The sequence below is a fragment of the Vicugna pacos genome, chromosome 6 (genome assembly GCF_048564905.1).
Source record: "Vicugna pacos chromosome 6, VicPac4, whole genome shotgun sequence".
NCBI lineage: Eukaryota > Metazoa > Chordata > Mammalia > Artiodactyla > Camelidae > Vicugna > Vicugna pacos.
Window position 1 is genome coordinate 14,494,085 of NC_132992.1, and position 14,910 is coordinate 14,508,994.

Genomic DNA, 14,910 nt, shown 5'->3' on the forward strand with positions numbered 1-14,910 from the left:
AAACCTTTTTTGCTTTTGCAGACTATAGTCTAGAATGGCTAAAGATTAGAAAAGCCACAAAACAACACAAGGAAATTCATTATTTTAAAGCTGTTAGGTATATTTAAGAATTCTTGGGGTCTAAATTGTCATGAAGTTTTGCGTTGTTTTCATTAATATTACTTTAAGTCTAGTTGGATATATTATTTCCTAATACTGTGATTTGGGACATAATTTATGCACGTTAATAGGACCCTGTCTTCTGTGAATTTCCCACGTCCTGTAGTCCAGAAATGCTGATCAGTGCTTCCTCTCCAGGCTGTATGGCACGTTGGTATAGAGAATGTCTGTCCAGTACCCTGACCAAAGCTGTAGTTCTTTGATCAGCTCCTTCCCCTGAAGATAGTTAGAACACTTCCACTGATACTTAATAAACTCCTGACTGATAAGACTTAGCATTTACCTTACAGTTTGAAAAGTTTTCTTTATACTGTATCTTATTTAGTCATTGTCACAACTTCTGAGATAAGTTTTTAATTTCCTTTTCAAAAATGAATAAACTGAGGTTTAGAACTGTTAAGATGTTTACTACCAGTTGGTAAAATCTGATTTTGAATCCAGGTCTCCAGACAATAGAAATCTTCCTAAACACCCTAGGTTCCTATCATTACTTGTTTGAAAACTAGTTTTTACCCCCAAATATAATATTTACTTTTAAAATACCCTGAAGGACCCTTTTACCCTTCCTAAATTATGACATGATAAATCTTTCGCTCCTTCAGTGGAAGTACTACTTGGGTAGTATTTATGTCTGTGGGAAAAGAAAAGGGTGGCAGCAAAGGGTTGTCTCTCCATTGCCTTTTCTGCTCTTTCTAGAAGACCAAACGATGATATGGTCATACAAGACGAGAATGGGATGGAATGGGATGGGACAGGCCAAGGAATGGGGTGGAATCTGATCTCCAGATCTTTTCCCTCAGCCTGCCTCACACAAAAATAGACAAGTAAAAACATTCTCTATAGTAGGTTAAAAATGAAGCCCAGATCACAAAATCCCCAGTTAGCTTAGTGTTTGTCAAAATGTGGTCCCTGGACCAGCTGCATCAACATCATCTTGAAACTTGTTGGAAATGCAAATGTGTCGGCCTCAAACCAGACCTATTGAATCAGAAACTCTGGAGGGTGGAGCCAGGCCATCTGTCCTCCAGGTGATTCTGATGCACATTAAAGTTTAGGAAACCCTGCATCAGCACTTAGGTGTCAAAGTAAAGACATTCATGTTTCCTGTTGCAGAAATGAGCAATGCAAATCTGATTACCAGCTGATGGGAAATTGGAAATAGGAAGGAGCATTCATTTTCACATAAGAATGGATTAATTCATGAAAGAAAGGGTTATATATTCTTAAACTAGAAGAAAACAAGGACTTTAGTCTTACTATAACAGGTTCAAAGTTCTGAGATGTGCTACAAAACCAAGAATGCTTCTCTGGAAGAAACAGTAGAATATTTTATCATTACACCAAATTGTCTCACTTGCACTGTCATAAGGCCTTAAGGCCATGTGCTAGATAAATCAGCATGGTGCTCTTAAATGCCTGTCTGCTTCACTATTTCCCAGCCAGTCTCCTCTGACGTTGCATTTTAGTGTCAGTAAATAGTGTTTAGTGTCAGAACTCTGTCCTGGGTTCCCATTTGAGCAGAGCATACAAAGGGCAGCGCTAACTGGTGACGTGAGGATGGTCGGTAGTATGTGGAAGTGTAGAGAGGGTAAAGGATGTGTGTGTCCATCTGGATGAAGGAAGAAGTGGCCCATCCTGTCCTCCCACTTCTCAAGGCTTCTGCCAGCAGCTTCACAAGCATGTCACACAGGAAAGAAGTTGCAGAAGTATATTGTTTGTTATTATCAAAACACTGTAGAGAATTTTATTGGTTTAAATGATACATAATCTTTTTATTAGAAGTTAAAAGCCTAAAATTTCAGTGGTCTTTCCCTTCTGCTTTACAAAGGAAATAGAGGATATTACTCAAGATTTCAGGGATCTGCTCTGCTGGGCCACTCATTGCAAATAACCTGACCAGCTGGACCCTTATACTTGCCCTTATATTTATCCATAAAAAACCTGGACTTCTTAGGGCTGGGCTAAACTCACCCCTTGGGACTCAGCAGTCTCTCCAGGCCTGTGAACACACCCTGGGCAGGCCTGGAATAAATGTGGCCCTGGAATTTGGGTTGATGAACCACACTGCCATTCACATTGCTCAATTCCACTTGATGTTGACTTTCTTAATTTGCAGAGCAGGGTTCCCAGTAGAACCAGGGGAGCCCATCACTAGGGTAGCTCTGAGGATCTTTTCCAGTAGAATTCGTCTACTGTCTCTGGAGAAGATAAGCATTCCGATGTAAAGCTGAGGATGACAGTGATGAACTATTCTTTGCCTCTTCATACAGCGTCAAGAACTAGAATCAGAAAACAAGAAGCTGAAAAATGAACTGAATGAGTTACGCAAGGCCCTTAGTGAGAAAAGTGCCCCAGAGGTGACCGCTCCAGGGGCACCAGCCTACCGAGTCCTCATGGAGCAGCTGACCTCTGTGAGTGAGGAGCTCGATGTCCGCAAGGAAGAAGTCCTCATCTTGAGGTCTCAGCTGGTGAGCCAGAAAGAGGCCATCCAACCCAAGGTAAGCTTGAGCAAGGGGCCAAAGTGGGTGTTTGGGGACTGGCCTCTTTCTTCGTATCCTTGCCCTCCAATTTATAACGAAGCAAACACTTAGGAGCGTTTTTAGTCTAATTGAGGATATCATCATTAAAAAAAACAACTCAGTGTTGTTTTAAAACTATTGCAAATACCAATGGAAGTGAGCAAAAAGCAAGTGAAATCCTAAATGCTCTCCAAAGTTTGACCCCTCACTCATGAGCAAAGGGCTTTTGAAATTAATATTTTTGTAGTAATCTGGCCATGATAAATTCTGATCAAAAATAAAATGCTATTAAATACAAAGATCCATTAATTGCCTTGCTATGGGAAAACATTAAATACAGTTTAAAAATATTTGTTGAAAATAGCCTGTTTAACCAGAGAGGTGGCACATGAAAAGGTTAGAAATGAGATCAGTGAATAGAATTTACGGGGAGAGGATTTCTGCTCCCTCCAGGGAGTTCTCTTTAATAATGGGAGCTGTCTCAGCAAGGAGGGGCTGTGTTTAGTGATTGCACAGAAAGTATCCATACTGGAGGAGATAGACGGCCCTTTGAAGTCCTTCCCTGCCCTCCGGAAATTTGAGATCCAACACTGCCATGTGTTGGTGAGAAATGGGCCTTTTTGTCATTTGACATCAGAGGGAGTCTGAGTAATCATCTTGAAACCTGGTCAGTGTCTCTGCCCATGTTAATGCATCAAAGTGTTACCAAGAATTAGGCAATCAAGTATCCCAGCTGCACAACAAGCCACATAAAAAAATGACTGTAGGTCAGACAGAGAAAGACACATACCATGTTATTTCACTTTTATGTGAAATCTAAAAAATAAAACAGAAGCAGGCTCATAGATAGAAAGAATAGACTAGTGGTTGCAAGAGAGGAAGGGGGAAGGGAGTTGGGTGAAATAGGTGAGGGGGATTAAGAGGTATAAACTTCCAGTTAAAACAAGTCCCAGGGATGTAATGTACAGCATAGGGAATATGGTCAGTGACACGATGATAACTCTATATGGTGACAGATGGTAACTAGACTTATCCTGGTGATCATTCCATAATGTGTAAAACTATCAAGTCACTATGTTGTACAAATGAAGCTAATGCAATGTTGTATGTCAATATAATTCAATTTTTAAAAGACTGTGATATATAATGAATGGGATGCCTGCAAGATCTGAGAGCACTTCTCTTGGAAATGGTGGGTCTGCATGGGACTAAGATACCCAGCCTGGCACATAACATTTGTGTTTGATAATGGCAGCTCACACCTGGGATCAGCACTGATCCTGAAAATATCCAATTCTGGAAACAAGATATCTGACTCAACAACCTTGGGGAGGGAGGCAGGAAAATCCCAGTAATAAGTGGAGTTATGTTAAAAAAAAATGGACTTCCTTATTTTAAAACACATTGCACACCCTTTAAGTCTGAAATGAGAAGGGTTCCAGAAGGGGACTCTCTCCTTTGACCCAGCCCTGTGCATCTCACCTTCCCAGAGGCTGGCTCCATTTGGTTCCCATGACGACCACTGTGATTTGTCCTCGAGAGACAAGGCTCCCTCTGCATGCTAGCTGGAGCAGAGTCCAAAATTAGGATTCCTTGCCCTGGTTCCCTGTGAGAACTGGTATTCTCACAGGAAACTTTAGTAAAAGTTAATGGAAAGAAAAAAGAAAAATGAAAGAGGAATATTAAAAACAATCCAGCTCACGTAGTTCTGATATCACACACTCTCACCCACCCATCTCACATGCTCCAGGTGACAGCTTCTCTCCAGCCCCTAATGGGCTGGCCCCATCTAATCAAGGTCCCTGCTAAGCTCCCAGCCTGCACATAGCATCAGCTCATTCTGTCTTAGGAAAAATGCCCAGGACACTGATTAAGACCTTTCAAACCCAGGACTATAGGTCCCACTCCATTTCTGTCATTTCACAATTTCCTTGCAGGGCAGTGGTGAGTGACATCGTGAGCCAGATAATGATCCAGCCCAGCCACGTCTAGTTTGCCTGCTTCGCCTCCACAAGTATTCTGGGAGGCTTCACTCAGACCCGTGACCTATCAAGGCATTACTAGAACTTCTAGACCTAGGATAAGAATTTCACCCAGATAGATTAACAGGAGGGTCATTTTCTCACATCCTCACCAACACTTTATAATTAGAAAAATGAAAACAACTCAAAAAAATTTTAAGAGCTTATTCCTGAGAATTAAGAGATACCATTACATAAATATATATTCCTGTGCACTTCATGCCGGTTCTGTGGATACTGATTTATTTACCAGGTTGGTTTTAGGAGAAAAAGTCACGGTTGTTTTCATTGTTTGCTTTTATCTGTTCTGATGGGGACTCATTGATGGAATTTATTTATGAAACTAAGGGTTTATTGTTTTCTCCATTTGTGTTTTTTCTTGTTTTTTTTTTGTGCTTGCTGACTTGTGATTTTCAGGATGACAAGGTAATTATAATTTTTTTTAATTTTAGTAATACTTTTATTTAATCCTAATAGTTTATAAGTCTGCCCCAATATATGCAACTGATGCTTTCTGGCCTCCAAGTCATTTTGATATTTACAAGGTAATTTCCTATTTGACTTCTCCCTATTTGAGAGGTCAGTGGGAAGATAATGGATGCCATAGGCTCTGGTCTGGATCATGGAGAGGCCTCCGTGACTTCTAGCTGACAGTCAGATCTGTGACTCACAGTGGTAGTTCTGGGAAGACATCCTCAAGTGAGGGGGGGAAGCCCTTAACTTGGAGCACACCGGAAGCACAGGCTCTCCCACACTCATTTCTACCAGCTGTGGGTTTGTTGGCCAAGGGCGAGGAGGAGCCTGAGGAGCCCAGCACACCCTTCCTGGGAAGGGTGGGATTTTCCTACGTGGTGCAACCCTTTCAGAACTTCTGGTCACTGTCTTGGTGGAGACGCTTTGAGCAGTGAGTCAGGACATTCCCAGTGCCGGCAGTCCAAGTTTGCTCCCATGCCCCGGCTACTGCTTCTTAGCTAAGGTAGGCTGAGTAAGGGAAGGACTGGCTGCTTTCTACCACCTTTCTTGTGGATTAGTTCATTAGATCAAGTTACCTTGTTCACTGAAAGTTCAAAACCACCTCGTGTAGATCCTCAGGTATCAGAGAATACATGTAGCATTATTTATTATAGAAACTGATTCTTTGAATTATTATTTAAAACTTAAAAATCCCAGTGTGGCCCTGAATAGAACAAAAAGATTGTCTGCCTTTCAATAAAAGAGAAAAAAGAAATTTTCTTTTTTGAAATGTGCACTCAAATATTTATAAAACTTACTTGAAGAAATGCTGTATGTGGTGTTTATAGTAAAGATTTTAAAAATTCAGTAAAATATAGGCTCTTGTTTATAGCTTTTATCGGATTATGTTTTGTCTTCTCTAAGTGTGCATTTATAAAGTCACAAAAGGACAGCATTAGGATAAAAGTGAGATTTTTTTTTAAAAGTATGTTTCTTATAAACTTTGAAATTCAAAAGCAACTATTTGTGGGTCTCTAACTGGCATTAAAGTTATCTTGGAACTGGTCTCTAAGATCATGGTATTTGAAGTGTATTCTGTTATTTCAACTTCTCTGTGAGACCCGGCTTTAGAGTAAATGTTGACTAAAGGATCAGCTATATACTATTTAGACAAATAGAATGGGCCCCTTGGGTTCTAAAGTGTACTTTTTTTTTTTTTTTTTTTTTTTGGTGGAGGTACTGGGGATTGAACCCAGGACTTCATGCCTGTTAAGCATGCGCTCTGCCACTGAGGTATGGCCACCGCCCTAAAGTGTACTGTTCTTTAGAGGCTACAGAGCAGTTGTTCTTACTGTCTGTTCTTGCCCCGGCTTAGAAGAGAGAGAGAGTGGCTGACTAGAAGCAAGATTTTGAAATTGCATTGGTTGTCAGACAGATTAGACCACAAAGGAAAAGCGAAAAGAATGTTAGCAGAGAAGTCTTTTCCATAAAAATCGTTAGTAATTCTGACCTGCCAGATGTTTATTTCAAAAGCTTAAGTACCATGCTCTACTGTGAGAGAGGAAAAAAGAACTGAATAACAGCAGATGGTAGATATTTACAAGGAGCTAAATCCTTCCCATTTATATATATCTAAAGATGTGAGGAAAAAAACTTAAGTTTGCTGAAGCATGTCATCTAAACACTACTTTTTGTATACTGAGTTTTTAATAGAAAAAGGAGCTTTATGTTAAACTTCTAGTGTTTATTAGAGCATTTGTTTTATTATAATTGGTCCAGAAGTAGTAGAAAGATAGCTTTGTATATTCCATTGACTCTTTGCTCAGTATTATTGCCTATATACTATGTACTTTATACTTACAGATATAGATACATAGATATATGGATATATATTTAAAAGCATATACACAGCATTGGAACAATAACCAAGCAAGGACACTGAATATATATATATATATATATATATATATATATATATATATATATATATTTCACATAGTGTAAAACACACATGACCCATCAGTGATTTTATTTACTCTAGAATTGTACCACCTTTGTAGTAGAGCATTAGGGATTCTCAAGAGAGAGACTGAAAATGCCTCTTTTTCTCAGTGCCTGTGCCTCAGTCTCCTCTGTAGTTGCGCCGGGGTAGGACTGAAGCTCTGGTGGGGCAGAGGTGTTGTGGAACATGGAAACCCCCTATTCTGGAGTAAAGAAAAATGCTGTCTGTGGTCCAAAGCTTTTGAGTTGTCTTAATGTGGAAATGTGTCTTCTCCCCCTTCAGAATACGATGACAGATTCCACAATACTTTTAGAAGATGTACAGAAAATGAAAGATAAAGGTGAAATAGCACAAGCATATATTGGTTTGAAAGAAACAAACAGGTAAGTTGATCTTTCTTTTATTTGTTTTGGTTTCATCATGTTGGTCTTTAATCCTCAAGCTAGCCTCTTGTACAAATCCAAGTGTTGTGCATTGCTTTCTTAGACATCAGCTGACCTTCAAAGCAAATCCAAGGTTTCTAATGTATTTCCAGTGAAAATCTCATGTATAATATAAGGTAACATTATAGATGAGAGATGGAAAGGGAAATGTTCTTTACATCAAGGAACTATATTTCTGTATATTTAGAGTGTTGGCCTTGAGAAGTTACCTTGAGAAAGAAATCAGTTGTTCACTGTTGGACTGTTTTGGGTAGTCACCTTTGTTTGTTATTCAGAATGGTTATTTGTGAAGATTTGTAGGGGCAACTGAAGCTTTCAGTAATTGAAATTTAGTGTCAAGGGAAGTTATGAAGTACCTGGAATCACATCAGTGTTGGCCCCATGACTTCTAGGATGGGATCCTCATATTTGAGACCAAGTTTTTGTCATGTTTCCTTAGGTGTTTTGAGATAATCCTAACTGGCGTCATCTCGTTTACGCTAAACATGAATGAAATTGTAGTGATCATTTAGCTCGTTCTTAAGAGCCTTTGGGTGGGCTGACTGAGAGTGCAGGATTTGTAGAGTTACTTAATGACTGAACTTTCCCAAAAGCTTTCCCTTTAACTAAGATTATGACAGAGTAAAGGCTCATTTTGAGGATGCCTTGGCCTTCCTACCACTCCTGCTTCCCAACAGAGTCTTTAGACTATTAAACTCTGAACTAACAAGACTACATGCTTAGAAGAGCATGGCCAGTCATGACGGCAAAGATTATCAGTGTACATTTAGGTCTGATGCTCAATATCAGGATTGGTACACAGAAATACTTCACAAACTACAGAGTATTGCCATGCAGAATGTAAGGTACTTGTTATCGTCTTTTATGGGCAAGAGTGGAGAATGCTTATAAAAGTATTTGGTTAAGTTAAATTTAAATTGATGAATCAAATTATAAGCATATCTTATATCTAAGAGTGTGTTAGTATAGAAAGAGCTGTATTACATTGTTCATCCATCCGCCCAACTATTCTATCACCAGATACGTATTACATGCCGACTTCATTCCCACTGGGAATATGGCAGTAAGCAAGGTAAATGCAGGTCTTCCTTTCACAGAGTTTATAGGCTTTTGGGAATTCAGCCAGGAGAATTGGGACTTCACTCCAATGACAGTGGAAGCTGTTTAAAGATTTTAAGTAAGAGAATGATATGATGAGGTTTGAAATTTAGAAAGCTGGCCCTGGCTTTTATGTTAGAGGATGGATAGTAGTGGAACAAGGCTGAAAGCCTGAAGACCAGCAAGAAGTTATTACCATAACTGAATGACTCATTATAGTGACTTTGACTTAGTGACAGTTGGGATTGAGAGAAATGGGACACTTTGAAAGCTACGTAAGAAGATGAAGTGATAGCCTTGCAGTGTGTTGTATGTCAATGGGTGAGGGAAGGGGGAGGAATCATGAAGTGACTGCAGTGTCTCCTTTGGATACTTGATTGGATATAGTAATGCCATTTTGTGATCCTGGGTCTGGGATGCGGAGAAGTACAGGAAATGATCAGTAGATTTACAAATATTTAAGGAGCTAGGAAGATATCCAAGGAGAGAAATTCATTAGGCAGTTGAAAATATAGATCTGGAACAAGAGAGATGTGTGGGCTGAGATATAAATGTTGAGGTCATCAGCATATAATAATACAATTGAGACCATGTAGATAAATCCACTCTCCAGAGAGAGAGACAGCAGATGGAAAGAAATAGAGGAGCATTCTCTGAAATTTGTTTTATGTAAACATGAATCAATGACAAAAGTCCAGTAAGAGGAGTGAGCACCTGGGCTCTGGAGGCAGATAGCCTGGGCTCCACTGCTTGCCAGCTGTGTGACCTCCGCAGGTAGCTTACTTCTAAGCCTCAGTGCCTCCTGCAGTGTGGTACGTGTTGGGTTACTGGGAGAACTAAATGCGGTAATATATGTGGGAGGATGTCGAACAGTGTCTGACACTTGGCAAACACTCAAATATATGATTTTTATACCCTAGATAGGAAAAAACCTATAACTAATTTTGTCTTTTTTATTTGTTAATTATCCACATTATTCATAAAATGTGTCACACCTCTAATATAAATCAGTTTCCCTGGGTCTTAAAGTTAATTTTTGACACAAAATGTCTTTTAAAGTTGTATCATAAAAGCTGAGAACTTGAACATATTCTTATTTATAAGTTACTCCTATAAGAATTTTTAGAACAATTTTAAAAATACAAAACCAGATTTTATTAAGCTGAAACAAATTCCTGCCCAGAATTCTTAAAACTTCATTTTGAAATGAATTATGAAGATTGCCACATGAAGGCAGTAGCTGAGGTTTTCCTTCTCCATGTGTATGACTGTTGTGTTTAGTCTCTAACATAGTATGTGACATGTAAGATCACTCTGCTAGCTCGATAAAGTGTTAAAAACAGAACCATTTTCTCACCTTTTTAGTCATTTATTATTTTGCAGGAAAAATAGCTCTAGATCCTTGATTATTTTAATTCCAACCCATTTACATGTGATATTACATGTTACCCATTTTTTTAAATTAACAAAAATAATTTTTGTGGTAATGTCTTAAAATCATCTGTAATTAATAAAAACAGTCTTATTGACTTCATAAAATAGTGAAATACCATGTGCTGCTCTTGACCGTCATCATCTCATCACCCTTCTGTATCCCTTTGTGTTTTGCATCGTTGTTCCTTTTGCATGGAAGATCACCTGCTCTGGATTGCCATGAGTTGAATGAGGATGGAGAGCTGTGGCTGGTTTATGAAGGGTTAAAACAAGCCAACAGGTTCTATTTGTCTCCTCAAAATGGAATGTTATTAACTTGTTGTTTTTCTTACTAACAGTGGCCTCCTGATTTTAATGTCTATATTTCTTGCATATTAATTGTCTTCCTGGGAAATTTTCAGTATAACTTTGAACCTCGAGCTAGACACCTTCTTTAAAACCTTCTCCACTAAGGGATGCTGTTGAATCTGAAATGGGTTGATGGTGAATGGAGGAGTTGCTGCCCATAACTGAAGGATGCTATCAGAGTTCCCTTCAGACACTAAAATTTGTGAATATCTCACTAGGAGTAGAAGAAAACCCAGGCCTTTCAACTAAAGCCCAAACTACTGCAGGAGAGATTAATACCTTACTAGAGGTTTCTTGTTTGGAATAATGATCAATCTAAAGGATGTATATGCCTGGACAATGTGGCTACATTCTCATATATTATCACATGTGCCTAACCGCAGTATTAAGTACATGATTTGGCATTCTGTGTGCTTGCTGTGAAATTCAAGTTTATGAAACGACAAACCAGGAGAGTTTCCTGCATTGTTACAGTTCAAAATAATTACCCAAACTCAGCATGTTAAATATGTTTAGGGGAAAGCAAATAGAATTGATACAGCAACACCTTTCTAACATAGGCATTCATCTACTCTAGGGATATTTATGTCTTTAAAATCTCATAAAAATATGATTTTAGTGATTAAATTTTAAAAATACTTAATAGACTATTTGTTCAAGCATCTTAATACTTATTCTGCTTTATTCTAATCACAAACCATTGTTATTATTGGTTCAAATCCTTTTGAAATTTTAAAATCACTAAAATATTTAGTCTACTGTTAACTGTTTGGTTTCAATGGCTTCAGTGAGTTTTGCCCAGTGATTGGTAACCAAGGAGATCAGAATAAAAAAACATCTTTTTTGTGTGTGTGTTGGTTAATCACTGTCCATAACTTTGTCTTGTCTTTGGGAAGGAGGGTGAGTGTAGAAGTGGGGGTTCCCAGTAAAGGGAGGGTGCCAGCTGGTTCCAGTATTGCCCTGCCAATGCCCCAGTCTACTCATGGCACAGCTGACTTGTATGTTTGCTTAGAGAAGCATAGTCACTTTGTTGGTCCCACTAACATTTATGTTCTAAAACCGTGTCTTGTTAGAATTCTGTTACTGATAAGGAAGCTTATGGGGAAAGAGAAGATGACATTTAAAATACATATATGAAATTCTAGAACTAGCTGTCTGGATTTGGGTAAATCTGTATGCATTTCAGAGTAGCACTCCAGTCTTTCTGCCCTTCAGAGATAAAAGTAGAAAGTAGAAACAGGACCCTGGTTGCACCCTCTGCCTGCGGTTGGTGATGCTGAGTCTTCAGGGCGTATTTAATAAGAACAGGAGTTTGTCATCTTGCCCTCCATAGTACAGTTATTTTGTGGCAAAGGTATGATCTTTGCCAACTTAAATGCTATTTTGTGAACTTAGAAAGCCAGTTTAAAGCTGTCTTTTTTAAAAAATATATTTTTATTGAAGTATAGTTAATTTACAATGTTGTGTCAATTTCTGGTGTACAGCACAATACTTTAGTCACATAGGAACACACATATATTCGTTTTCATATTCTTTTTAACTATAAGTTACTGTAAGATATTGAATATAGTTCCCTGTGCTATACGGTATAAACTTGTTGTTTATCTATTTTATATATAGTAGTTAGCATCTGCAAATCCCGAATTCCTAATTTATAAAGCTATCTTTTAATTGATTATTTTAGTCATCATTTCCTATGAACCTTTCAAAAGAGCTAAAACTCTCCTGTTTCTCAGGACCTTTGAGAACTTTGTATTTGTAGCAGTGTCCACAATTCAGAAAGATGCAAATATGAGAGTATCCTTTTCCATTTTTGGCCCTTGTTTAAGTTCCTGTACTTTAATCAAGTCAGAAGTTACACAGACACTACAGAGTCCCCACTTTTCCTGCCCTTGCAAGTGAGCATGGAGCCTCGCAGCTGCCAGGTAGGAACTCGAGTGTCACCTCTTTTTTCTACCCATGTGGCTTCTCCCACAGGCTCCTGGAGTCGCAGCTGCAGTCGCAGAAGAGGAGCCACGAGAATGAGGCCGAAGCCCTCCGCGGGGAGATCCAGAGCCTGAAGGAGGAGAACAACCGGCAGCAGCAGCTGCTGGCCCAGAACCTGCAGCTGCCGCCGGAGGCCCGCATCGAGGCCAGCCTGCAGCACGAGATCACCCGGCTCACCAACGAGAACCTGGTAAGGGAGCGCCCGCGCCCCACGCCACAGCAGCGGCCCTGGCCCTGCAGGGAGGCCCTGCTTTCTTTCTGAGCAGATATTTTTCCCAGCTGGGAAACACTCACTGCCCCACACTGATTACTCTCTTCCTCTAGCAGGGGCAGAGCAAGGAAAGCACAGCTGTGTTGGTAGAAATGGAAAAGGTGGTACTCGAGTTGTTTCTCACAGAAGGCTCTGGCGCATCTGAGCATCCTCAGACCTCAGTTGGTGGGTCTGGAAGATACCAGCCATCTGTGTGCTGGGCTTCTGATGTCCTCAGAACTCAGCTGCCCCACTTCCTCCACTTCAGCTGCAGATTCTCTGCCATTCGAGGAGGTTATATGGTTGTTACAATGGAGACTGAGGACATGCTTTGTTCGCCTTTGGTCCCCAAGCACCACTGAGGCTTTCCCAGCCTCCATCTGTAGCAGACCATGGGATTAGAGTCATGTTCAGGGGAAGGCGTTTGGCAGAACCAGAGCAGGGCTTTAGGTTGACCTTGGATGAAGCTCCCAGGTCAGGGAGGAAGGACGTCAGGATTCAAGTTTATATATTCTTGATTCTTTTTAACAGAACTTGGGCAGTGAATGAGGAAATATTTTCCTTTGCCAGATTCTGAATACTGACACAGAATCTAAGTTTTTTTCTTTTTCTTCTTTTTTCCCTTTCTGTCCTTCTTTCTTTTACAGAAAATATTTTCTAAAGTATTTCTCACTCACAAAATAACTTCTATTACAGATTTTCAGGTTTTTAAAAATCTGCTTGTTTGATAAATATACTTATTAAATTAAAAGTCATCAAAAAGTTATAATTCTATATTTCTATGTAAAAATATATATTTTAGTGTCAGCCCAGTTTTTAGAAAAGCTGTGTAGGACTGACAGTGATTTGTTTTGGTTTTTGTTTTTTAATTCAGGGTTTTAATGACCTATAATAGTCATTAGATTTTCTCTGAAGGCTTAATAATCTGGATTATCTATCCATTACCCCATTAGCAATCATTTACATTACAAATAGCTTTCTGGTGTCATCTATTCTTTTATATTAATTTGAAGCAGAACTCAGAAGTATTTTCCCAGTCTGTCCCTCTGAAGACAGCTTGCTGGTGAGGCTGCATTGTAGGAATGGGAGAGGTGGGTGAGAGTTGAGTCTGGACTCTTTCCAAAGTGCCTTGAAATGTCACTGATTTGTGGGAGAAGATCTTCTGAATCATGGAATATTTTTGAAATGTCGTTTTATTACTCTCAAGTATATTGTTGCTTAAGTTAAACTAACAATGCTTTAATGACTAAGAATTGATTAAATATACTAAATAATATAATAATGATTGATCAGCATATAAATTCTGTGCTTACAAATGATTGTCTTAAAATATAAGGTGAAACCATGAAATGAATATGCTTCTGGGTAGCAAATTCCCAGGTTTTTTTTTCACAAAGTTGGTTAAGCATTTCCCTTGTACCCTCGTGTGCACTATTAATTTTCCTCTCAATATTTTTTTAGGTAATACAAAAATAAACTAAGCCCCCACATTCTAAGCTGATAGAATCTAGTTAATGAGTTTGAATTTTAGGAAAAACCTTCATAGGTCAGCTGCTTCTCCTGCCTCCCGGACTCCTAATTCAGGAGAGCGGATTCAAACTTACGTACAGGAAATGATGCGCTTTTTCACAATCATTGTGGTTTCTCAGGATTAACTGCGCACTTCTTTAGGAAGCGCTTGGGCAGACTATTAAAGTAGCAGTGGGCCTAGGCTTGGAGTTCTTGGAAACTCTACCCTGCAAACCCTACCCACCCACCTACCCCCCAGCACAAACACTGAGATGGTTTTTTCTCCCTTCCCTAGTGAACATGCTTCACAGGCCACCCCTAAGCCGCCTTTCAGGGAAGGAAGGCACACAGCTTCTCACCAGTCTTTCCAACTTCAAACAAAAGCGCCCACTTTGCCATTTATTCGCATTTTCATTTTATTTGCCTTCCCCCAGCAAAAAGGTGCAGCAACTTGTGAAGAGGTCTGAGGAGTGAAATAACGACCTTATCTGGGGACTATGGCCCACTGCTCTGTTTACCCGCTAAATAGCCTGTTTCCAGTGAGCATGTCAGAATATGTGTGTGTATCGATAATGGGAATCATCAGTACTAGGAAAATCAGAGGGCAGTGGCCGATGACAAGTCAGAGCCTTTTGCATGTATATAGTGTCATTATTTGTGTTGTTAAATGTTTAAAAATTGATGTTGC

The 14,910-nt window shown here is 39.4% G+C and overlaps 1 protein-coding gene across 4 annotated transcripts in view; it reads left to right on the forward strand.

Moving 5' to 3' along the window:
• MYO5A (myosin VA) overlaps positions 1-14,910 on the forward strand; it is a 168,275-nt gene that overhangs the window by 130,868 nt on the left and 22,497 nt on the right. For 2 of the 4 annotated variants that reach the window (XM_072962395.1, XM_072962396.1), the window contains exons 28-31: positions 2,430-2,657; positions 7,437-7,537; positions 10,329-10,409; positions 12,455-12,653. In XM_072962395.1, coding sequence (XP_072818496.1) covers positions 2,430-2,657; positions 7,437-7,537; positions 10,329-10,409; positions 12,455-12,653 — 609 coding nt within the window. The remainder of the gene's footprint in view (positions 1-2,429; positions 2,658-7,436; positions 7,538-10,328; positions 10,410-12,454; positions 12,654-14,910) is intronic. The other 2 variants (XM_072962397.1, XM_072962398.1) reach the window with 1 other exon arrangement.